The sequence below is a fragment of the Dendropsophus ebraccatus genome, chromosome 2, assembly GCF_027789765.1.
Source record: "Dendropsophus ebraccatus isolate aDenEbr1 chromosome 2, aDenEbr1.pat, whole genome shotgun sequence".
Taxonomy (NCBI): domain Eukaryota; kingdom Metazoa; phylum Chordata; class Amphibia; order Anura; family Hylidae; genus Dendropsophus; species Dendropsophus ebraccatus.
Window position 1 is genome coordinate 194,916,506 of NC_091455.1, and position 24,524 is coordinate 194,941,029.

The window sequence follows — 24,524 nt, forward strand, 5'->3', positions numbered from 1 at the left end:
AGCACCTGGACGACCACACAAGCAAAAATTCTGATGTCACTATGTTAGAAAGAAAAAAAAAATCTCTAAGAAACAACTGGTACTCTAAGCAATGGAAACTGCTGAACCACAATTAAAGGAGACCTGTCACCGCCCGTGCCGGGGTGACAGGCTCCCGACCCTCCGTTACAGCCCCCTATACTCACCTGATCCCACTTCCTGATCCGGTCGAGTCACGAAGATATGAGCGCCCGAAGCCCAGCGCGCGCGCTCACAGGAGAGTCCGACGCTCATAGAGAATGAATGGGGAGTCCGACGCTCCGTCATTCTCTATGAGCGTCGGACTCTCCTGTGAGTGCGCGCGCTCCGGGCTTCGGGCGCTCATATCTTCGTGACCCGACCGATCAGGAAGCGGGACCCGGCGGGATCAGGTGAGTATAGGGGGCTGTAACGAAGGTTGGGAGCCTGTCCCCCTGGCACGGGGGGTGACAGGTCCTCTTTAAGCCTTATGCAACGTTTAGAGTAAAAAGCCTGAAGAATCCTGTATATTTTTGGTATTTGGTAAAATTATATAAAAATAAAGGCTTACAAAAAGGCCAAATAGCACCACTGCACGGGGAACCTACCATCTAGGAGCTTAAAGTGTCACGGTTGTTTCATTTTTTTGCACAAATCAATAGTACAGTACTTTGCAATTGGGTTTATTAGGCAAATATGTCATTATCTGCATTTAAATAGACTTTCCCCAGGTCCCCCCGCCCCATACTCTCTAGTTCACTACTCATTATCAGGAAATCTCGACTCTCTTACATCAGTGAGGCCCTGTCTGTTCTATAGAGAGGGGAGGGGGGGGGAGGGGGGAGATTAGTCGGCAGCAGAGAACAAAGAATTACACAGAGGAAACTGTGTGAAAGCCTATTCAGAGGTCAGAGGTCAGTGCTGACCTCAGAGAAGATAGCCTGGTGATGTAGCTATAAATTAACTCTTTATTGTCCTGTTTTGGTGCCTCATCTCCACCCCTCCCCTATCCATAGAGAACAATGAAGACAGGGGGGGGAGCTTCAAACTGCTTTTTAAATGATAAAAATGCATTTTTCAGCTAATAAACCCAATTACAAAGTTTCTTAAATTTTAACGACAGTGACACTTTAAAGGGTTACTATTTTTTTTTTTTTTTTTTTAATACTACTGACATGTCAGTCACCTTTGGGTATGGGTGAAGAGATCTCCAGGGGTCACTCAAATGAGTGGGTAGAAGGGCTCGCCAGGAGGTGGATTCTATAGAAAGTCTATGGAGAACGTCTTCTGCGGCAAAGAGAGAAAGCGCTCAGCTGAACGCTTCTTCCTTCTTGTTCTAGTCCACATCATGACCAATTAAAACTTTGGTTCACAGTAGTCGGTGACGACCATGTCATCAGTGAGGAATAAGATGGAAGAGGCTTCTACCAGAAGAGGATAGGGCCCCCCACCCAACATTTGGCCTAGTAACCTATACTGTGTCAAAAAAGAAACATACGACATGAGAACACAGGATGATCAAATTGACTCCTACCTATATGAGGGTTATATGCATCAGTAGCTCGCATGTATCTTGGGGTGTCCTCCTCTAGTAGTCTGTTCTGTAACATTATTGGTGGTGCTTCGTTCTCAATACCTTCCAAGCGTCTCGCAATCCTTTCTTTTCTAAAACATGACAACAAATTCATGTAACATGAAAACCTCTCTTTCACTTTTAATCGGCCTACTGGAAAGCTTTGGTAAACACAAGGCTCTTACCGCTTCATCTCTGTTACTACCCTCCGGGTGGGTTCAAATAGTTTTCTTAATTCTGAAACTAAAAGACAAGGAATGGTTTTATAACGGCACAAATAAATCACAGAAAAGTTGTAAAGAAGGTGGACTCCAAGAGTAAAATTCAGTGGATAATTCAAAGGACTAGAAAGTTTACTAGAGATGTGCAAAAATCGAGTAGGCTCGAGTCCGTCTGAGCCTGAGTGTGTGGCATTTGATCATTGGTAGATGATCATTGCTGCATGCAGCCCTAGGGAGTTATGGAAAACATGGATACAGTGTATGGCCATGTTCATACTACTTATGGAGACTGGCCGGGCCACGGAACGGACGGTCTTTGAAAAGATCATCCCAGCCGGTTCCGTGATGATCTTTAGGGCCACAGAGTTCTGATGCTGGCCGCAGAGTTCTGATGCGGGCGCATCCATGCGTGCCCGCACCACAACTCCCCACTGCTCACTATGGAGCCTGCGGCTGGAGCCGCTCGCTCCATAGTGTGCCCTGACAGGTTTTTCTGCGGCTGCTATTCACTGAATAGCGGCCACAGAAAACTGACATTTTAGCTTTCTACGGCGCCGTGAGAGATATATACATAGTACACACTCCGGCCAGGATTCCATAGAAGGCAAAGCAACATATATTTTCGTAAAAAGTACGGCAGTACAGCCGTACTTTTACGAAAATATACGTTGTGTGAACATAGCCTATAGCTGTAACCATGTATTCCAGGCAGCCCTGGGGCTGCATCCAACGTCTTCAGTCGCCGGTATTCAAGTGCCGAACACTCAGGCAGACTCGAGCATACTCAAACTTCCCTGATCTCTACAGATTACTTGTCCTAACTGCATTTAGCTTAACGTTCCTGTATACAGGGAGGACAGTGGTCGGACGGGAGAGATAACAGACAGCTGAGAGATCACAGAAAGCTGAGAAATCGTTTGGTCATCAGTTATTGAAGGTAGAAGGCCATCTTTAATTTAAACATACTTTATTACAAAGTAAGTTTTAGAAGAGTGGATACAAGATCACAATGGGACACATCATACTCCCCCACTGCTGGCATGGCGGCTCAGTTAGCATTGTTGAACACTGGAAATGGGGGAAACCGTCCATATGTTTTTAGTTTGTCCCACTGGCAGCAGGGACTGAGGTGAATAGTAAAAGTGTGTACAGTGTTGGCACTATATAAACAAAAGCAAATAATCTTTATCCAGTTGCTTGTTCCAAAACAAACTTTGTTTATTCAGTAATAAAGCAGACTGTCTGCCAGATTCAGCTAACCCAGTGTTCTGCGATCCTAGATCCTAAGGGCAAATGCAAACGGGTTGGAACTGCTGAAGATTTTCCCATGCAAATCTGTGCATGGAAAAAAATCGGAGATTATTACAGCATCAGTCATGTGGATGAAATCTGAAAACAACAAGATATAGACTGTGCAGAATGTTGTATGCTAAACTTGCAGGTGAACACAAATATATGCTGCACCTACCTAAAAATATATATTGAAAGAAAGAGAGAGAGAAAAAAAAAAAAAAAACTTTCCCCAATGCACAATTTATAACCATAAAGAACAACTATAAACTTAAATATAAAATGTGACGAAATGTTTCACGCATTAACCCCGGCTCATGGTGCCAAATGATCAACTGGGAACAGTAACGTGGACTTTCTTTAGAGCGTCCAGGACTGGTGTTAGAGGAATGGCTTCCAGGTTTCCATATCTCAGAGTTTCCATGATGTGTGTCAGAGCTGAAATATTAATCTGCTGGCTCCACGTTAGGCAACAACTGCAAAACTTATAATAACCGAGTCATAGGATGATATAGTTCACTTCTCCTGACCGTAGATCAGTAGTGGGGGGTACTCTCTGCATTTTGTCTATAAATATAATAAGTTCTTACCTTTAGGAAGAACAGCGAGTATTTGTGCATCAATATCCTTTGAGCTGTTGCCAAAGTCTCCTTGAATTCCACAGCTGAAGTTTTTTTGGAAGCTAATAGAGAGAGAAATAAGAGATAATGTCACTGTGATGCTTCTGTGTGTGCACAAGCTCAATATAAAATAAATACGGCTGCTAGTACTACATCAACAGGCAAAGTTGGGTGATGACCACAGACTTACTTAAAGGGGTACACCATAAAGTTGTAAAGATTTGTAATTTTTTTTTAAAAAAGTTGTATTCCAGTACTTCTCAGCTGTTGTATGCCCAGCAGGAAGGTGTGTACTCTTTCCAGTCTGACACAGTGCTCTCTGCTGCCACCTCTGTCCATGTCAGGAACTGTCCAGCGCAGGAGAGGTTTTCTATTGGTATTTGCTGCTGCTCTGGACAGTTTCCGTCAATGACAGAGGTGGCAGACTAGGAAGAATACACAACTTCCTGCACGACATACAGCAGCTGATCCGTACTGCAGGGCCCAAGTTTTTTTTTTTTTTTTTTTTTTTTTTAGTACATTTACGAATCTGTACAACTTTATGGCACCAGCTGATTCAAAAAAATTTATTTCTCCAGAGTACCCCTTTACTAGCACTATTATATGAAGTAGTACACCACCTGCCTCCGTATCCAATGCTGTTTCTCTAGTACTCTAGGGGAGCTGGATGAAAGCTACAATTACTTACATACATAGTAGTAATCGCCATTAAATATAATAGCTTTAAAGGGGTATTCCGCTCAAACATAACTCAATTCAATTCATTCCATACTTATTATGTATCATGTCTCCTTTTCCCAGTTCTGAGCTGCTGCTTTCTGGTGAAAACACAAAAATCTGTGTGTGAGCTTTTCTCTCCGTCTCCCCCCTCCCCGCAATGAGAAGGTAGATGTAAGAAAGTCCCTGTAAGGCGTTATCTGCAACTTTGTAATTCTGGAAGGGTTAAAGGGGTTATCCAGCGCTACAAAAACATGGCGACTTTCTTCCAGAGACAGTCCCACTCTTGTCTCCAGCCTGGGCAGGGTTTTGCTGCTCAGTGTGGCCATGTTTTTGAAGCACTGGATAACCCCTTTAATCACACTGAGTTCATTAGCAACTTGTCCTCAGAATAAAAGCATTACAAATATTCTACAATGTTGCAGATAACACCTGTCAGGGACATGTTTACATCAGCCATCCCAGATGGCGAGGGGAGGAGGGGGAGACTGAGAGAAAAGCTCACACACAGATTTTTGTGTTTTCACCAGAAAGCAGCAGCTCAGAACTGGGAAAAGGAGGCCACTTACAGTAAAATAGTTCAGTGTACAGTATTAGTAAGGGACTTACTGTATATACTGACAGCAACTCCCTGTGTACCTCAAAGAGCTAAAATCAGACTCCCCTCCTCCAAGCTGTACTGCCCTGCTCTGTTTTGTTTCTGTCCATAAAATGGCGGACATGGAGAAGCATGTGACCATGCCCCGCCTCCAGTGTCCACCACCAATGGTCACATGCTCCTCCATGTCCGCCATTTTATGAACAGAAAAAAAAAAACAGTAGGGCAGCCCAGCCTGGAGGAGGAGAGTCTGATTTTAGCTCTATGAGGTACACAGGGAGCTGCTGTCAGTATATAAATTAAGTACAACTACTAATACTGTATACTGAACGATTTTACTATAAAGTTGCCAACCCCTTTAAGTTAAAACAGCCATTTCCCATATACATTTATAATCACCTAAAGAAATTATAAACTCATTGCACAGCTAGTCAGATGTTGTATGTGGTAATCGCCTAAAGTTAGCAGAAGATTTACAAGGGTAAGCCAGGATTAGAAAAACATTGCCGCTTTCTTCCAGAAACAGCACTACTCCTGTCCTCAGAGAGGAATTGTAATACCACAAACAATCTATTTACTTTAATGGAACTGAGCTGCTAAACTCATACCCAAACTGAGGACAGGAGTGGTGCTGTTTCTGGAAGATAGCAGCCCTGGTATTGTAAGCTTGGATAAACCTTTCAGTAAATGGATCAGAGTTGTAAGAGCATGCACAATCTGAGGACAGGTGTGGCACTGTTACAGTAAGTAAGCAGCTATGTGTCTTAATCCTTGACAACCCCTTTAATTATTGCTTGAAAGAGACGCACTTGTGAGTTGAAAGACTGATCTCTTGTCTGTATGTTACTGGACTAGTAAGAGATAAAATATTGAACATGGACGTTGTGACCGCGCGTGCTTTTATTATTCAGCACACATGGTTCCAAGGTTTGTTGGTTCTAGACAAGTCAGAATTACGTCCTGCAACAGTGTCCTCTCGTATATCATTAGCCGTCCTCTGACCCAAAAAGGAGGAGGAGACTAGGGGTCCGATGGTGACCCTTTAACTGTCTCATAGCGACCAACACAAAAGGGTCAAAAAGCGAGAGACAACCCAGATGGTGGATGTGTCCACTTCAGCTGTTCTCCCCTACGGGATCTCTTGCTGCTCTAGTCTCTCTCAGTTATTCTTTATTTGGTTTCTTTTATCAGTTTTGTATGTTGTTTTTATTACATCATTTTTTGTAACCTTTCTAATCGCTATATTTTCCACGTTAAACGTTATAATGAATAGTGTTTGCTCCTCGCTCACTCCAACCGGAAATGTATGGCCTAGAGGAATTAACTCTTTGAGTGCCAGATGTTAACCTGTTTGATGCTATAATGCAGGGATGGGGAGCCTAAGGGTACTATTACACGGAACGATAATCAGCCGAATCGGCCGATTATCGTTGCGTGTAATAAAGACAACGATCAGCCGATGATTGATGTCATCGGCTGATCGTTGATATAAGTTCAGACCTATAATAGTCGGGCACCGACAGCGCACCACTACGTGTAATAGCGGTGCGCGGTCGACGATTAGCAAAGAGGAATACCTACCTATCCATGGTCCAGGGCTCCTCTTCCTCTGAGCTTCTTACCAGGTCCAGCGCGCTCCAGCTTCAAAGCGGCCTGTCAGCTGAGACAAGCCGCTGTGAAGCTGGAGCACGCAGACCCGCAGAGAAACACTGAGGAAGAGGAGCCCTGGACCATGGATCGGTATGTATACAGTTTAAACAAAGTCTGCAAGGACATCGGTAACGATGTCCCTGCAGCCCTTGTTAAACGATTATCGGGCCGTGTAATAGCAGATCAGCGCTCGTTTACAGGTATTATCGGGCCCCGATCGGCCCTAGGTAATACCACCCTTAGGCTTTAGCTTTGGCTGTCCAAACATGATGGGAATTGTAGTTTTGCGACAGCTGGAGTGCCGAAGGTTCCCCATCCCTGCTAGAACTGTTCAGTCACAATGGGAAAGTGGTGACAGTGAGGAGTTTGCTATGGATGTACGGATTGGTTAAAAACAAATTAAGCGCACCCAAAAGCAAACACATAGGTGCATGTCAGGGTGAGGATACGTGCACACTACGGAATCCGCGTGAATAACCCGCCGTGGGTTCCGCCCCTCACCCCCCACGCATCTCCCCCCATGGCTTCCTAGACTTTTATCAAGGTGCAATATGGCTGCAAGTCATTCAGTATAGAGCAGGGATGTCAAACTCAGGCCCTTCAGCTGTTACAAAACTACAATTACCATCATGTCTGGACAATCAAAACTAAAGATTTAGTTGTCCGGGCATGATGGGATTTGTAGTTTTGCAACAGTTGGAGGACGGCCAGTTTGACACCTGTGGTATAGATTGCCGTGCAACCACACAGGTAAGCAGCAATACTGTATGTGCTGTTGCTTTCCCACGACATTCACCAGACTGGGCTTTCTGCTCCCAGTCCATCAAATTTTAACTAAGTGGTATATACACTATATACTTTATTTCTAAATACATAGGGGCAGGGAGTCACGTCTTCGACAGAAGTCCGTGCTCCTGTACTAATTAGATTCCACATCAAACCTGCAACAAAGGATCCAAAAATTTGGAGATTTGCTCATCTTTAGTCCTAAAATATTATAAATTATCCTTTATTATTGTATTTCACAGAATTGTGTATGTATATATATATATATATATATATATATATATATATATATATTTTTTTTTTTTTTTTTCTTTTTTTTGTACCCAGGGAAATTTGCCATAGATTTATCAAACCTGGTGTAAAGTGAAACTGGCTCAGTTGCCCCTAGCAACCAATCAGATTCCACCTTCATTTTCCAAAGAGTCTATGAGGAATGAAAGGTGGAATCTGATTGGTTGCTAGGGGCAACTAAGCCAGTTTCACTTTACACCATGTTTGATAAATCTCCCCCTTCGCACCCCTATTACACATACTGTCCACCTACTTTTGGACACACACACACACACATTATATATATATATATATATATATATATATATATATATATATATATATATATATATTATATGCGCCTAAAAAGCCCTGCGGGAAGTTGTCACCATCTCTAATAAACCATAGCTAATTACCATGTATGAGACAAGAGAGGAGAGCGCCTGGTGAATGCAGCATTCCTGGAAATGCTGACAGAGTGTCAGGATTATTAGAAGTGACACGGCCTCAGGCTTTAAGGAATTGAAGAAAAGGAATAAAAACTCCAGGATCCCCTTTGTCTAATGAAAGGGAAATCTCCGAGCTGCCTGGCACACGGCGAGCTCGGAATCCTGCACAGATAAGCGATTCTAGGCCGGCGTGGGGTGGAGGAATGTGCGTTGGATGAGGATAAACCCCAATCTTGTGCTCTTTTGCTCAGGGAAGGAAACGGGTTTGGCTTGCACTCTCCGTGCTCTGAGGATGCTGTGACCACACACACACATTCTGAATGGGCTTCGCTCTGCTTACTCATCACATGCAGGGTGTGTGCTCAAAAAGTGCAAACATAAAACGGAAAAAAAAAATAATAATTTCATTTTTGGAAATGTGCTATTTAAAGTGGAACTATCAGCAAGTTTGACGAATCTAGCCTGCTGGTAGCCCTCTATAGCGCCTGAGGAGGAAGGTATGTGTCTTACCTTCATCCTCAGCACTGGTCTCAGCTGTTAGTCAGTGTAAACTCCGCTCTTGAGCACTGCTGTATCATCCAGCCCGCCCCCTTCATTGATTATTATTAGAAGGGGCGGCATATGGTGCAGCGGTGCATCTAACTGTGCTCTGAAGTAGAGTTTACCCCGACTAACAGTGCGGGATCCGTACAGAGGAGGAAGGTAAGACACATACCTTTCTCTTCAGTGCTATAGGGGGCTTTCAGCAGGTTAGATTTGCATAACCCGCTGATCGCTCCCCTTTAAAAAAGCAAAGCGGCCATAAGCATGCATGCATATATATATATATATATATATATATATATATATATATATTTTTTTTTTTTTTTTTATTTAAATTGACAGGTCCACTTTAACACTCTTCATGACAGTACATTATCTCCGCATACGCAGCTCTGCAGCATGCACAATACACACCCAGCTCTGCTACATCAAAATACACAAACACAGCACTGCTAAATAAATATACCCATAGACACACACAGTGCTACTATATAATATACAGACACAGGCCTTTGCTACATCACAATACACAAACAGCTCTGCCACACAGAGCCATACACAGCTCTGCTAAACATATTTACAGTGTACAGCATAGGGAAACAAAGACAAGAACAATCCCTACTTTAAATAAAAAATAAAAATCGGCAAATACACTAAGTACATGACCAACGTGACAAAAAAAAACCTTCTAAAACAGTGACTTGATGGGTGCTGACACTTACTCACTGCTCTTATAGTGTCTCCTTTGATCCTGCCCATGGACCTGTACTCTCCTCATTACTATCATAATATTGCTGCATTCATGGATCCTTTACAGCGCTGCTTCTACCTACTGGCCTCTAGTCAGAAGAGAAGGAGAAGAGAACCCTATGAAACATAACTAGATTACCCTTCTCTAGTCTTACGTATACTGTGGCACATTGACACAATGTGAGATTATATATCTATATCAATCTATATATAATGTCACAGAATTTATTTAGTACATCATGATTTTACGGTACCTTGAAGTTTTTCTTAATTGAAGTCTTGAATTTCTATGAGTAACTGGGCCTTCTCTGTTAAAACCTTGGGAAAAGAAAAAAAAAAAAAACTGGTAAGAATAACCCACCAAAGGTGATGGGTGATGATCATTATAAACATGTCTGCTCTAGAGTTGTCAATCATAGCCAAGAGGAGGCGCCCAGTGCACCTAAGGAGAAGAGTCCGCCCATTGGACACTTGCCGTGGTGGCAGTCAGGACATCATAGCTCGACTGGGAAGCTGGGTAGCTGTACACTGCCCTCCCTGATCTCTGTATAAGGCCTTTTTTAATAATTGTCTGTTTTTAATATTACTGGCAAAAAAAAAGCTGGAAGATGACTGAACACTGAGTTCCATCCATGTGAATGGACGTCAACCTACACCACCATCAGGACTGACTGGGATAAACTTTTTTTTAAGTAAGTGGCAAAGTCTGCTATGGTAGTGCTAACCAGATGCCTGATCCAGGAGAAAGATTAAGCTCTGCGCAGGACAGTAAAGCGCACTACCAAATGCTTCTTCCAAAAATCTTTATAGTCAGTAAGGCTGGGTTCACACTGTGTTTTTGCAATCTGTTTTTTTCATCCGTTTTTGGCAAAACATGGATGAAAAACGGATGAAAAAAAAAACGGATGCATTTGTGTGCATCTGTTTTGATCCGTTTTCCATTGACTTCCATTGTAAAACGGATCCGTATTTTTTTTTTAACAGACACAAAAGTAGTGTCAGCTACGTTTTTGTGTCTGTCAAAAAAAACGGATCCGTTTTGATCCTTTTTTTTTTTTTTTTACACAAGTGAAGTCAATGGAAAAACGGATGCACACAAATGCATCCGTTTTTTTCATCCGTTTTTTTGCAGAAAAAAACGGATGAAAAAACGGATTGCAAAAACGCAGTGTGAACCCAGCCTAACACTTTAAAAGGGGTTGACCCTGGAATACTTTTTACCACAATATGTGCTAAGTTTAGGATTGTAACCATTTAAAAAAACAATAATTTTTTACTGCCCTGCCCCAATTTCCTGTTCCTGCTTTCCAAACGATACCACATCCCACTGCAAGCTCATCCCTGGTCTCGGTCTTGGCACAAGGAAGTGGAAGTTAAACCAATCACAGGGTGCAGCAGTGACTAGAGTTGAGCGAACCTGGCCAAGGTTGGAGTTCGTACGAACCTGAACCATTGGCATTTGAACCCCAATGTCTTCTCGTTCCGTGAGGAAGGGGCCAGTGACCTAGGCTGTATTCCTGTTTTCCAGGCGGGACTCAGGCTATCTCCACCTATCCCTAGGAACGGGAAGACAGTGGGATTCAAATGCCTATGGTTCGGCCCGGATTGCTTATCTCTAGCAGTGACCTGCCTCAGGTGTTGCGCAGCAGGACTATACTCCATCATAGCGGCATTGGATTGGATTATAAAGCATCCTCGAACCCCTTAACCCAAGAGACAAAAAAAGATATACTGATATATATATATATATATATATATACATACATACATATATATACACACACACCAATCTATTATTATATCAATCCAACAAGATGTCATCCCCAACAGACCAGTTTGTCTTGTCACGGATTAGGAGCAACTTTCTTTGGAGTTGTTGTTATACTAGTTTATTACCATGTGAATAAAATATTTTTGGGATGGGATTAAACCTTTGTTAAATATAGGTAATAGGTCACCGCTATAATAAACAGACCAATGTCCAAACACACAGGAGCTTAACAAGGCGCCATGTTTTCTTTTATATCGGACTTCCAAGAACTTAGCTGGACATCAAAGATATTGTGACGGGGTAAGACTTTCCGTTTGGCATTCTCACAGTTCACACTGCGCCTATCAATCTATTCCTTCGCCCTCGTGTTGTGCCCTTCACCTGTAGACAGCTGCTACTGCCCAGAATATAGTCAACATCCGAGTGACGCTCACTGCAAGGCACAAACACCCAAACATTTACTATCCCTAAAAGTGGTACACCGTGGGGGGTGGGGTTAAAGGTTTTTAATCAACTGGTGCAGTTATACAGATTTGTACATTTCTTCTACTTGAAAAGGAAAAAAAAAAGTCAATCTTTCCAGTACTTATCAGCTGCTGTATGTCCTACAGGAAAACGTATATTCTTTCCAGTCTGACACAGCTCTCTCTGCTGCCACCTCTGTCCAGCGCAGGAGAAAATCCCTATAGAAAACCTCTCCTGCTCTGGACAGTTCCTGACATGGACAGAGGTGGCAGCAGAGAGCACTGTAGCAGACTGGAAAGAATACCCCATTTACAACAGGGCATACAGCAGCTGATACATGCTGGAAGGCTTAATATTCTTAAACAGGATTTAACCTCTTCATGCTGCCCATAGGTTGGACATCATACATCTCCTGACAGGCTCCTTTGCCATTATCACGCAGGTTGTTACAGTATTGTTATAGCTTCTTCAATTTGTTTTACAACTATTACACAATATATAATTTTGTTGTCAAATTCCAAGAGCCATAATTTTCTATTGACAAAGCTGGATTGAAAAACACCCTTTCAATTCTTTTATATAGATTTTATTGATCCCTGCTTTTCTTTTTCACTTCTAGAATACATGATTGGGGTACAAACACACACAGCAGATACACAGCAGATTTGATGCTGTGTTCAGTAATTTAGATCTAATCTGCTGCGTATCGCAGCAGTAAATATGCAGCGTATATGCCGTGTGTGTTTGTACCCTTGCAGTGTATTGTATTCATACATAGGAGTACCACAAAAAAAATAAAATAAATAAAACTGAACCTGGCTTAGAATGGAAACATACCTAATTCACGATAAAGTATGAGGGGAAGGGATGTGCATTCAAGACTGGTAAAGGCAAAAGATTTTCCGCTGCTACTCCGTATATGCTTTACTTGCTGCAATATAGCTGGCTATTCTCTTTCCCAGAATAGGAGTGCAGAGGACCTCACCTGTGGGTGATCAGGCGTTGCAACATGGATAAAAGGAAACGTATTCCAGCAGTCCAATAACATACGGTATTTATTGTGTTAATTCCATAAAATCGTTTACAAAAAAAAAACCCAGCAGGGGGCCTTACTACTCTATAGGGGGCACAGCAGGGGGCCTAACTACTCTATAGGGGGCACAGCAGGGGGCCTAACTACTCTATAGGGGGCACAGCAGGGGGCCTAACTACTCTATAGGGGGCACAGCAGGGGGCCTAACTACTCTATGGGGGCACAGCAGGGGGCCTAACTACTCTATGGGGGCACAGCAGGGGGCCTAACTACTCTATGTGGGCACAGCAGGGGGCCTAACTACTCTATGGGGGCACAGCAGGGGGCCTAACTACTCTATGGGGGCACAGCAGGGGGCCTAACTATATGGAGGAACTGTTGAGAAAACTATTATTGTATGTGGCACAGGGCGCATTATAAATATATGGGGGCATTATAAATATATATATAAGTATGGTGGCATTAGAACTGCGCTGTCCTGCAGTAAGGTTATAAGTAAGAATTGTAGGCAGCTTTAAATTTTACTGCAGCCCCCTAAGGTTGAACAAATGTCAGTGAAGGCCTTAGAAACCATGAAAACCTGCCAGCAGACTATAGGCTGCTGTCAGTACATAACAGACAGAGCAGCAGGGAGGCCTCGTGTTACCTGAATTACCCCCAGCGCTTCCTCCATGGGATAGCTGTTACAGGAGGCAATACTAATAAGGCTGTGGTGGTGTGTCACAATGGAAGCGGTTACCTATTAGATTATTTGTATCCAATTTTAATTTACACTCTACAATCTAATAAAATGACCCCCGTCATGTCTTATGTAACACTTTACAGCGGCTTACAATGTGCAAACCTGAGCCCAAACACCTGTCACATTCACAGATTAGCTGCCAGCAGAGAAGCCCTGGGCTCCACCTCCGTGTCCGTGGAGGGGGGGAGGGAGAGCTGGCGTGCTCACCCCGTCCCACTTCTCAGTACGGACAATGGAGCTGTGCAGAACAGTCACAAGTCATTCATATCAGTTTTAATGAAGTGGCACAATCGCAGGGCTGTAGCATTGGCAGAGAAACGTGCCGGCAGGTTTCCCTTTGTGGGTCGGCCAGAGTAAACACAAGTTGGAAAAGGGGATAAAAAAAGTAGCTAAGGTTTCAAAAGACAAATTTGTAAATTTTCCAGCTAGAAATTTCTCTGGAAAATGTGTGTGACGGAGATCTAATCGGATTTCTGAGTTTTCCTTTGCTTCATTAGAGGAGGCACGAATCATTGAGGGGAATGGCTGCGGCCATTGTGAGAGGCGGCCGAATCATGGTGCCAAAATATGGGGGTTATGCAACAAGGTCTCCTATACGCAACAAGGAACCCTGTATGGTGGCACCATGAACGTCTAGGATTCTGTTCTGGAGAATACCTATAGAATACGGAATTGGATAACGCATGCAATTATGTTCTATAGGATTATGTACGGAAGAGAAAGGGGAATCTGTGCCCCCTCCCAACTGCTGCAAAACTACAGTTCCCATCATGCCTAGACAGCCAAAGCTCTCCTTCCCAGTATACAGGTCCTTGGGATGTGTTCTCACATTCAGTTTTTTTTATACATTCATAAAGGTAAGGTTTCTGCATAAAAAAAAAGTCAACGTGGGAACATACCCTGAGGTTTCCTTTATATGATAGAAATCTGTGCAAACATCCCATAATCTGCAATAGGAATCAGTGCGGTGTAGGCTACTTCTGGGGGCCCCTGAAGGCAGTTTCATATGAGTATTACAGAGGCATTTTTGTGCCTGTATTACAGCTGGGCAATAATGACCTGATTGACAACTGTCCGTTCGGGTTATTTAACCAGTGGTCAGGCCGGGGTGTGTGGCAGTAATGCACTTGTGGGAGCTGGCCTAAAATAACCATTAAAGGGGTTATCTTTTTCTTTCAAATCAACTGGTTTCAGAAAATTACATAGATTTGTAAGTTACTTTTATTTAAAAATCTTAACTCTTCCCATACTTATCAGCTGCTGTATGTCCTGCAGGAAGTTCCGGTTTTAGTCTGACACAGTGCTCTCTGCTGCCACCTCTGTTTATGTCAGGAACTGTCCAGAGCAGTAGCAAATCCCCATAAAAAACCTCTCCTGCTCTGGGCAGTTCCTGTCTCTGTGGGACATACAGCAGCTGATAAGTATGGGAAGACAGAAGTAAACAGAAGTAAATTACAAATCTATATACTGTAACTATATATTGTAACTTTATATACTGTAACTTTCTGAAACCAATTGATTTGAAAGAAAACGATCTTCACTTAAAGAGGATGTACCACCACCCGGCCGACCTCCAGTGCTTCAGCACCAGCCGGTACCGCTGGATCGAACGGATTCCCCGTTCCGGCGCCGATCGATCCGTCGGTTCAGGTTAAAGAGGATGTAGCGGGTGGTACATCCTCTTTAAAGAAACTCCCTCCTGATCAGTGCCGTGATCACATGGTAAAGTCCGGTCAATTTATTCAAAAATTTAGTTTCTGTAAGTTCATTAGAAACTCAGATTTTAACTAAAATCGACTGTCTGGGCATTGCCATGTGATCAGCATTACCAGGCTTCATCTGACCATTTAGAAACAAGAAAAACTCCTGCATTGAAGCCTGGTAATGATCACAGGCCAATGCATATAAAGTCAAAACTGCAGAGTTCATATAAAATCAATTAGATTCTAATTACGTAAACAAAGACGTGCAATAAAACTGCTAAATGTGAACAGAGTCTCAAATCAGACAGCAGCTTAACTACTGGCTGCAGCCTGCCAGGTGCACAGTCCAGCTCCCTGCCCAATGCAACCCTCCCTTCCCTGGGCTGTAGCTGTGTACAGACAGGGCGCTACCTGAAATCACACACAGTTCTCAAAACAAAAGACTTACTATAATTTTATATATATATATATATATATATATATATATATATATATATATATATATATATATATATATATATATATACAGAAAACATGAAAAAAAGATCTGGATTAAACTTAGTGACACATTTAACGCTAATGAGGCAAAGTCTATGTAAGCTTATTATCAGATCCGTCTAATCTCTATGCAGCGTATAGGAAAAGCGAGGCACAAGATATAACACAACACAATGTTATCTATAATAACCCACTAAATGAACGCGGCGTGAAATTAATAAAACATAGAATGAAGCTCATTTAGCTAATTCCCCCAGACACTTACCTGGATCCTCTGGGCATATGACACTTCCCACATAGCTGGAAATCCATCGGTTCCTAAACATTGTTTCCAGTCAGGTACCTCAATGTAAGTAACAGATGCAAAGAGAACCCCGGCTCTAGGCCCGTTCCAGTAAGAGGAGAGAGACAGAGCAATTTCCCAGTCCTGCACTGAAGCTGTCAGGCTGGAGAGACTAAGCACAGCGAGTGCATAGCAATGGGCTGGGGAGCCGGAGCAAACCAAGCCAGTAATCAGATTACACACAGAAATTAGGCACTCAAGTGCAGATCGGGCACTGGAAGATGCCGAAAAGTGCACCATTGGCCAAAAAGTGAAGCATATGCTCCAGAACTGAAGATTAAAAGATCAACGCAACAGAAGGAAGTGAAAATCCAAGACGGAAGAAAAAAAAAAATACAAAGTGCTATCTCTCCTCCAGGAGTGCACTGGTCACCCCTCCTATAAGCTGTCAGGATAGTACAAAGATTGCTGTGCTAGGTAGGAGCGTGCAATCCTGCATACACTATATACACATACACTCACCGGGGTCCGGGACCTCTGATGGATGACACCGCTGCACATGTGGTTTATATTATGTGGAATATCAGACACTAATCTCTCTATTAAATCCCAGGAATGACAGGGGTGGTCATGGGGAATGATGTAAAGACAATGCGGGGGCTCAGCTGCTCCGGCTAATTGATTAGGCTAGAACCCATCCATCGACCACAACGCCGATTACATACCGCGCAGAAATATTACTCCGAGCTGTGGACAGCGGCTTATATACAAAGCTGCAACTTATAAGCGATTACAGGAAAGAATTGAAATCCTAGAAACCCAATTCACATTGTGAAATTTTTGACGCATTTTTAGCGCCTATAGTACAAACAATGTAAATAAAATGAAGGAATTCATGATCCATTTGCTGTGGAGAACAAAAAACTTTGCAGTTTCTGCACAGAAAATATGCTGCTATTTTTCACGCATGTTCACACAGGGCAGATGAGCAGTAGATTGTGTGACTTTTAGTGCGGGTTATGGTAAAGTTGTGGGGAAAAAAAATACAATTGTAAGTTGTGGGGGAGAAAAAAAAATACAATTGTAAGCCATAGTTGGGTTCTGCAAGGAATAAAACCACACTAATGTCCCCTATTCCAAGAGCACAAATTGGCTGAGCAAGCTGGAAGCCATGTGATGCGCTCCAGCCAATGAAAAGGCTGCCGGTGTGCACACCTTTTCTCTCCAATTCAATGCTCTGCAACCCGGAAGTGAGGGAGATGCAAGGACGAAGAGGATGGCGGACAAAGATGACGGGGACGCGCGTTGGAGTACTCCTTTAAGATCCTATTCTTACCTCACCACACTCCCCCTGCTGAACCCGCCCACCGCCACAGTGACAGCCCACTTAACCCATCACTGACCACGGCGCTGTCCTGCCTCAATCATGGACTGACTGAGCAGGCTGCCTCTGCCGAGATGAGTCTGTCTAGGAAGCGGTGGTGGGAGCAGGGGAACTCAAAGATGCCGCAGGAGTACCTAGTGGTCTTAGTGTTCTGGTACATTGAAATTCTGCCAATTTAACTTTGGTTCCTCATTGTCTCCTAGAGCTGCATCCATCTTCCCCAGCCACTGGAAGACAAATGCTGAGCATTCAGGTTTGTGAGTACCTAAACTTAAGGCCCTATTCCACGGGTCGTTTAGAGGAGCAATATAGTTCGTATTCGGCCGATATCGACCGCTACGAACGATATTCGTCCCGTGGAATAGAGTGCAACGATCAGCCGACATCGTTCATGTCGGCTGATCGTTGCAGTCGCTTGTTTTTCAACATGTTGAAAAACAAGCGACTGATATAGCAGCGATCTGCTGCCGTATCCTATGGGCTGCCCGGACGATCAGCGATCCCCCGGGCAGCCCCCCCGCAGCTCCCCGCCGCCCCCTCCCGCACTCATCCGCTCGCTGCAGCCGCGTTGAATAGCGGCGGCAGCGAGCGGGGAACGAGGAGCAAACGAGCGCTAATAGCGCTCGTTTGCTCCTTCAAACGACTCGTGGAATAGGGGCATTACCGTAAATTTGCTCATCTCTAACTATTTTTTTATGCTACCTATATTGTATAAATTGTCCAGGTAAATTAACGACAAAGACGACAAAACCATCAGAGCCAACCATCCCATCCCCGTGACCTCTTGGCAGATATTATCGTTATTTGCCAGGCAGTCTATTATCGGTGGTTTCCAAGCTGTTTTGAAGCTACTGCATCCCTCACAACATGAGTTTAGCAGCAGATTGTACCTTGCTCTTGGTTTTATCAACACTGCTTTTCTACATAACTTTAGATTCAGAAGATCAAATTGACTCAAAAGTAAATTCCCCTTATAAAAGCCATGTAACAGAGGGGAGGGGACAGTCATACTGGGGACCAGTGGGACCAACCCCAGTGCTTCATGCCGGGCCGGTGCTCGGGAACAGAGCAACGCCATGCACAGAAACTAGGTGGTGGTTTAAAAAAAAAAAAAAAAAAAAAAAGGGCTACGGCCTTGCCATAGGCTGTATCCATATTTTCCAGGCAGCCTTTGGGGTGCATCCAGCTTCTTCAGACACCAGTATTCAAATGCCGCAAGTTTGGGTATGGATGAACCCAAGCATGCTCGAGGTTCGTTCAACTATAATGAGGACACATCTCATATAGTAACTATGAATATGAAAATCTTCTGATTGAGGTTGCTTGAAGAAGCCTCTTCAGAATATAGAATATAAGAAAGCCACCACTCCAATCCTCCAGTAAAATTCACCTTACTTTATTGCAGCTTCATCTCATCTTCATGAGTAAGACTAATGTGAAAATTGAAAATGAAAATTTTAGGACAGAAACGAGTTGCAGAACTGCTGCGTATTACTCATGCCCGAAATTACGCTGCAATAAAGTAAGGCAAATTTTACGCGAAGATGGGAGTGCTAGCTTTTGTTTTTTTGCAAATCCGCAATTAAAAGGTGTAGTTAAGAAAAAAAAAAAGGGGAAGGCAAAAATGATGTCATTAGCTGTGCCAACACGCCCCCCCCCCCCTTTTCCCAAAAAAAAAAAAAAAAAAAAAAGGTCACATGGTCGTCTGGGGGCCTTTTTAAAGTAATTTCTATCAGGCAGGAAGAGCTTGGTGATGTCACAAAAAACGGATCCGTGATGCAGATGGTTTTGCAGATTGACATGTACTCTCCATAAATTTTGCACTCTCCATAGAATTCTATTGGGGTGTCCGTTCTGTAATTACGGACCGTATTACAACATGTCCTATTTTTTTCGACGCAGATTGTGGATCCACAAATTAACTGGATGTATGAATAGCACCATTGAAAATAATGGGTTGTAATGGATTCCGTATTTCCTGGTCCCCAAAAACGGATGAAAAATACTGACGAATGAATATGATTTTAGGCTGAATTCACATGTTCCGCACGGAACCCGGACATGGAATGCCTTTAATGGAGTCCCCTGCGTCCAGGCAGCATCTGTAATAAGTTGCTGGAAGCAGGGGAATTGTATGTTACTGCGTGACGCATATACAAAGAAGCCGCTCGCCGCTGTCATTACAGTGCAGCCAATATATATTCATACAGTTACCCTGCTCCTAGCATCTTATGGCTGGGGGGTGTCTTCCACGTCCGTGTTCTGTGCAGATCACGGAATGTGTGAATGCGGCTTCAGAGTTTTTAGGGCTGTGATTGCATACAGGGCAGGAGTGTGGTGGGTATAATACCCTTTGCACTTGCAGAGTGCAACTCTAAAGTGATTGCCTAGGACCAAGAAGTCTTGCAATACCAAAAACTACAGAGAAAACAAATGTATTAGTGCTAAGGTAATAAACGCCATGGCTTATTTAGATAGAACAGCCCGCTAATTGTGGACGGACATTACAATAAAATAAACAGTCTCCCCCGGCACTCATTTCTATTAACCAGGTGGAAAGGACTGGTGGTTTTTAGGTTTCCTCCTAAAGTTGGCCGATTGTCTCCTCTGGAAATCCCAGCTTGCCTCTTGCTGAGTGTTAGGGCTTTGTGGCCTGGCAATGCAACCTGTTTTTCTTCTCTGTTTATACTTCAAATCCCCTTTATTAGGTCACAATAAATAGGAAAACGACGGACACAGAAAATGTTACGGGAACAAGTGACCTCAGAAAAACCCACCACGGGCTACAGGATCCCCCAACGTCTGGCGAGTAGGTGGTAACTCATCAATCTTAATCCACAGTAAGACGTTATTAGATGAGTTAATGAAAACTATCATGGGAGAGGATACTTCATCTGTACATTTCAATTACTTTACAATACATTGGACAGTACCCCATTTTGTTTGGCAGACATTCAGCTTGTGGGTTTTTTCCTAAATAAGCAAACCTCTTCTTCAACTCTGTACCATAAGACCTAAGCCTGGTTCACATGGGCAGTGGGAGCTCAGTTTGGGACCTTCGCTGCAGTTACAATCATTTCTGGCAGGAATAGCTATTCTATTTTTTTCCATCAAAACAATGGAACCCAACCAACCAAAAGTCAATAGGATCTGCTGAAAGCCACTGTTAGCCGCTATGTGACAGATCTACCAAAGCTTTAGGGCCCGTTCACAGTACGGAATCAGAGCCGAAACTCCATGCAGAACCCCGCATAGACCAAATCCTGCATACTATGTGTTTGAATCGGAGGGCTTGCGCACCTCTCTTCTCAAAGAGTTGACATATAATGGAGCTCGTCTAGGGCAACTGGACAGAGACGGCAGCACGCCATGGTGTTAAGTGCACAGAATGGGCTCTTTATCTGGTTTGTTCTTACAATTTGTAGGAGTCTGAAAACCCAGACCCGACCAAGGTAAAAAAAACAAACTGAAGCAATTATCCCACCAGACCCACAAATACTGGTAATATTGGTAATCTCCATAAACTATTTAGTATGACTGGATAGCTAATATACCAATAACCAAACCCAGGGCACTCACCAAACATTGCACAGGGCAACTTTGTGCTTACTGTCAAGAGTAATGGCATCACCAAGCCTATTGAATGCAAGGTAGAGATTAGCATGCTCCGAGCATTCGGCATCTGAACACCGGTGGCTGAAGAAGCTGAATGCAGCCCTACGGAGTCCTGGAAAATATAGAGGCTGTATTCATGTTTCCAGAACTCCTTAGGGCTGCATTCAAATTTATCAGCCACCGGAATTCAAATGCAAAACGATCGGACTCTAGCATGCTCAAGTTGCGCTCATCTCTAGTAGGGATCCCACCATGTGAATGGACTAAACTAGCTGTAGCTTCATTCACCCTCTGTAATTGGTAGGGATGCCACCAGCTGGACCACCACCGATCACAATGGACCAGGAAAGCTGTAGCTTCATTTACGCTCTGTGGGATGTATATAAATTGGCGAGCTCAGCCAGTGAATGGAGCGGCAGTGTGCACGCTGTACCACTGCTCTATTAAAACAGGGGCACTCAGAGTCAGGACCCTTTTTCTTGAGATCAGTGGGGGTTGCAGTGGTTGGATACTCCACAACCACACCTTTATTACCCATCCTTTGGAAAGGTAATCGGTTGTACTATTGGGTAGCGATGAGCGGACTTTCCAAACTGTTTGGGTTAAGAAACATCCTCCGAAACTGGATGCTGGACATTTGGCTCCCGGTGGGTGGTGAAGTTGGATGCTGCCCTTGGGCTGCCAGGAAAACATGTATACATCATATGGCTATACCCATATTTTCCAGGACATCCTAGGGTGGCTTCCAACTTCTTCAGACTCAAGCATGCTTGAGTTGCGCTCATCTCTGATGCAAGGTCACTTCTCCTTCCTCTTCCAAGTGCTGTCCTAAGTTTTAGTTTATTAATGCCACTGTGTAGTTTAAAGGGGAACTATCAGCAGGTTAGACAAATCTAACCTGCTGATAGCCCTCTATATCACTCAGGAGGAAGGTATGTCTCTTACCTTCCTCCTCGGCATCGGTCCCACGCCTTTAGCCGACATAATCTTTGGCCGTTAGGACTGTTAGGATGACTGCCCTGCCCCTAAGTGTCATCAATGGAGTAGGCGGGCCGGATTATGCTAAGCGTCCTGGGTGCTATAGGGGCTATCAGTAGGTTAGACTTGTCTAACCTGCTTATAGTTCCCCCTTTAAACTACAAAGTGGCATCAATAAACTAAAACTCAGGAAAGCACTTGGAAGAATTGAGGGAGGAGAGGTAACATTTAGAGATGAACGAACTGGGTTCGGGTTCAAGTCCATCCGAACCCGAACGTTCGGTATTTGATTAGCTGGGGCTGCTGAACTTGGATAAAGCTCTAAGGTTGTCTGGAAAACATGGATACAGCCAATGACTATATCCATGATTTCCACATAGCCTTAGGGCTTTATCCAAGTTCAGCAGCCACCGCTAATCAAATGCTGAAAGTTCGGGTTCGGATGGACTTAAGCATGCTCCAGGTTCGCTCATCTCTAGTAAAATTGCATCAGAGATGAGCGCAACTCAAGCTCGAGTCAGGCGAAGATGGAAGCCACCCTAGGGAATCCTGGAATTTGTCTAACCTGCCGACCGTTCCCCTTTAAAGAATATTTGCAGTTCTAGTATGACGGTCTATCCTTACATTCCTGTATCACGTGTATATCTAGTAGAGCAATATCCATAAGTTGTGACCAAAAAAGTCCCTGCAAAACTAGTCATCCTGTATAAGCCGAGAGCACCTAAAGAATTATGGAAAATACACTATTTACTACATATGGTTCTTGTCAGAATTCTCTCCGACTTTTATTATAATAAAGAATTATTTCTAGGAAAGGTTTCTAGGGCAAGTACAATGGGGAAATTGCATTGTGATCATTGCATAATACCCCATTGAAGTCAAAGGAGATAGAATAGACCAGGCCTAGGGTGTAGTGAATTCAATTTGGGCCACTCACATACAAGAGTTATCTGTTCTTAAGGGTGCGTTCACACCTACAGGATCCGCAGCAGATTTGATGCTGTGTTCAGTTACTTAAATAAAATCTGCTGCGGATCCGGTAAGTGTGAACGTACCCTATAGGGGCTTGTGCAATGATCTTTTTGTGAGGAGCAAAAGAACCTTCTAGTAGAGAAGGGGCTTCTGAATTCTCTTTGTATCCTAATGGGGTCTTTCAACTACAATAGTAAATATTTTGGGGGAGATTTATCAAACATGGTGTAAAGTGAAACTGGCTCAGTTGCCCCTAGCAACCAATCAGATTCCACCTTTCATTTTCCAAAGAGTCTGTGAGGAATGGAAGGTGGAATCTGATTGGTTGCTAGGGGCAACTGAGACAGTTTCACTTTACACCATGTTTGATAAATCTCCCCCTTTATGTGTATCTGTATATACTCTGACAAGTCCATGAACCTTTAGCGGCTGCAAAACTACAACTCCCAGGATGCCCGAACAGCCTTCGGCTGTCCGGGCATCCTGGGAGTTGTAGTTTTGCAACAGCTGAAGGGCCACAGGTTCTAGAGAGTATACAAGTCCATAGTTTGTGAGCAGTGACTTTCTAAGTCCTGTAAAGAGTGATCTGTAATAGCTGCAGTTCTGTAGACCTCCCCTACCTGTGGGTTTTTAGTAGGTCTGTGTGCCAAGTCACATGGCGGCTGGGATTTAATGAAGTATGTTCCCCTGGGCTTCCAGCTTCTCGGCTAACTAGGATAGGCAGACATAGGGAATTACATCAGGGATTATTTTTATCATCTACCTTTAACCCTTAAATTTACACTTTAGAAAAGGAGCATATTACCATACCAGGTTACGTGCGACCTAGAAACACTTTATGTGTACAAAACGGCCTATAGGAATTTCAGAATTTATTTAAAGGGATTTTATTATGATAGTAAGTGGAAAGAATATGGCACAAGTATGTATTTATACATGAAACAACACTTAAATGGTCCATATTTGCAGTCCGGGTTGCATAGATTTGCATTATGGAGCAGTATACAGCCATGTGCAGAAGGCCTAAAGGCCCTATTTCACAGAATGATTATCGGCAGTATTTGGCCGATGTCGTCCGTTATAGCCGATAATTGTCCCGTGGAATAGAAGGCAAAGATCAGTCGACAGCATTATCCAGCGCTACAAAAACATGGCCACTTTTCCCCCTCTCATCTCCAGATTGGGTGGGGTTTCAAACTCAGTTCCATTGAAATAAATGGAGCTTAATTGCAAACCACACCTGACCTGGAGACAAGAGAGGGGGAGAAGTGACCAAGTTTTTGTAGCGCTGGATAACCCCTTTAAAGTGGTATTCCAAGTTAAAACAACATATCCTCTATACATAGAAAAAGTAATAAAGTGTTAAATCATGAGGGGGTCTGAACACTGGGACCCCCTGTGAACTCTGGAATGGGACCCCCAAGTATTTGTTCTGAATGGAGCAGCAAGTCGCGTATGAGTGCCATTGCTCCATTCACAGTCTATGAGTAAACAAGCGGTGTACTCTGTTACCTTTTCCTGCTCAATAGGCAATAATCTCTGCAGCAGCATGCAAGCACTTCACTGGCGGCAACTTATTTCTCCAAGAACAAAAGGTTTGGGCGATTAAAATCTAA

The 24,524-nt window shown here is 43.5% G+C and overlaps 1 protein-coding gene across 10 annotated transcripts in view; it reads right to left on the bottom strand.

The window, feature by feature from the left end:
• Window positions 1-16,092, bottom strand: part of SVIL (supervillin) — a 93,155-nt gene extending 77,063 nt beyond the window's left edge. For 3 of the 10 annotated variants that reach the window (XM_069958999.1, XM_069958996.1, XM_069958994.1), the window contains exons 1-5: window positions 15,942-16,091; window positions 9,719-9,782; window positions 3,672-3,763; window positions 1,756-1,813; window positions 1,532-1,662 (exon numbers count right to left, since the gene is read on the bottom strand). In XM_069958999.1, the coding sequence (XP_069815100.1) occupies window positions 1,532-1,662; window positions 1,756-1,813; window positions 3,672-3,763; window positions 9,719-9,782; window positions 15,942-16,002 (406 nt within the window). In that variant the 5' untranslated portion in view covers window positions 16,003-16,091. Of the gene's footprint in view, window positions 1-1,531; window positions 1,663-1,755; window positions 1,814-3,671; window positions 3,764-9,436; window positions 9,516-9,718; window positions 9,783-15,941 lie in introns of those variants that run through there. The other 7 variants (XM_069958998.1, XM_069958997.1, XM_069959000.1 and 4 more) reach the window with 6 other exon arrangements.
• Window positions 16,093-24,524: the final 8,432 nt, after the last annotated feature.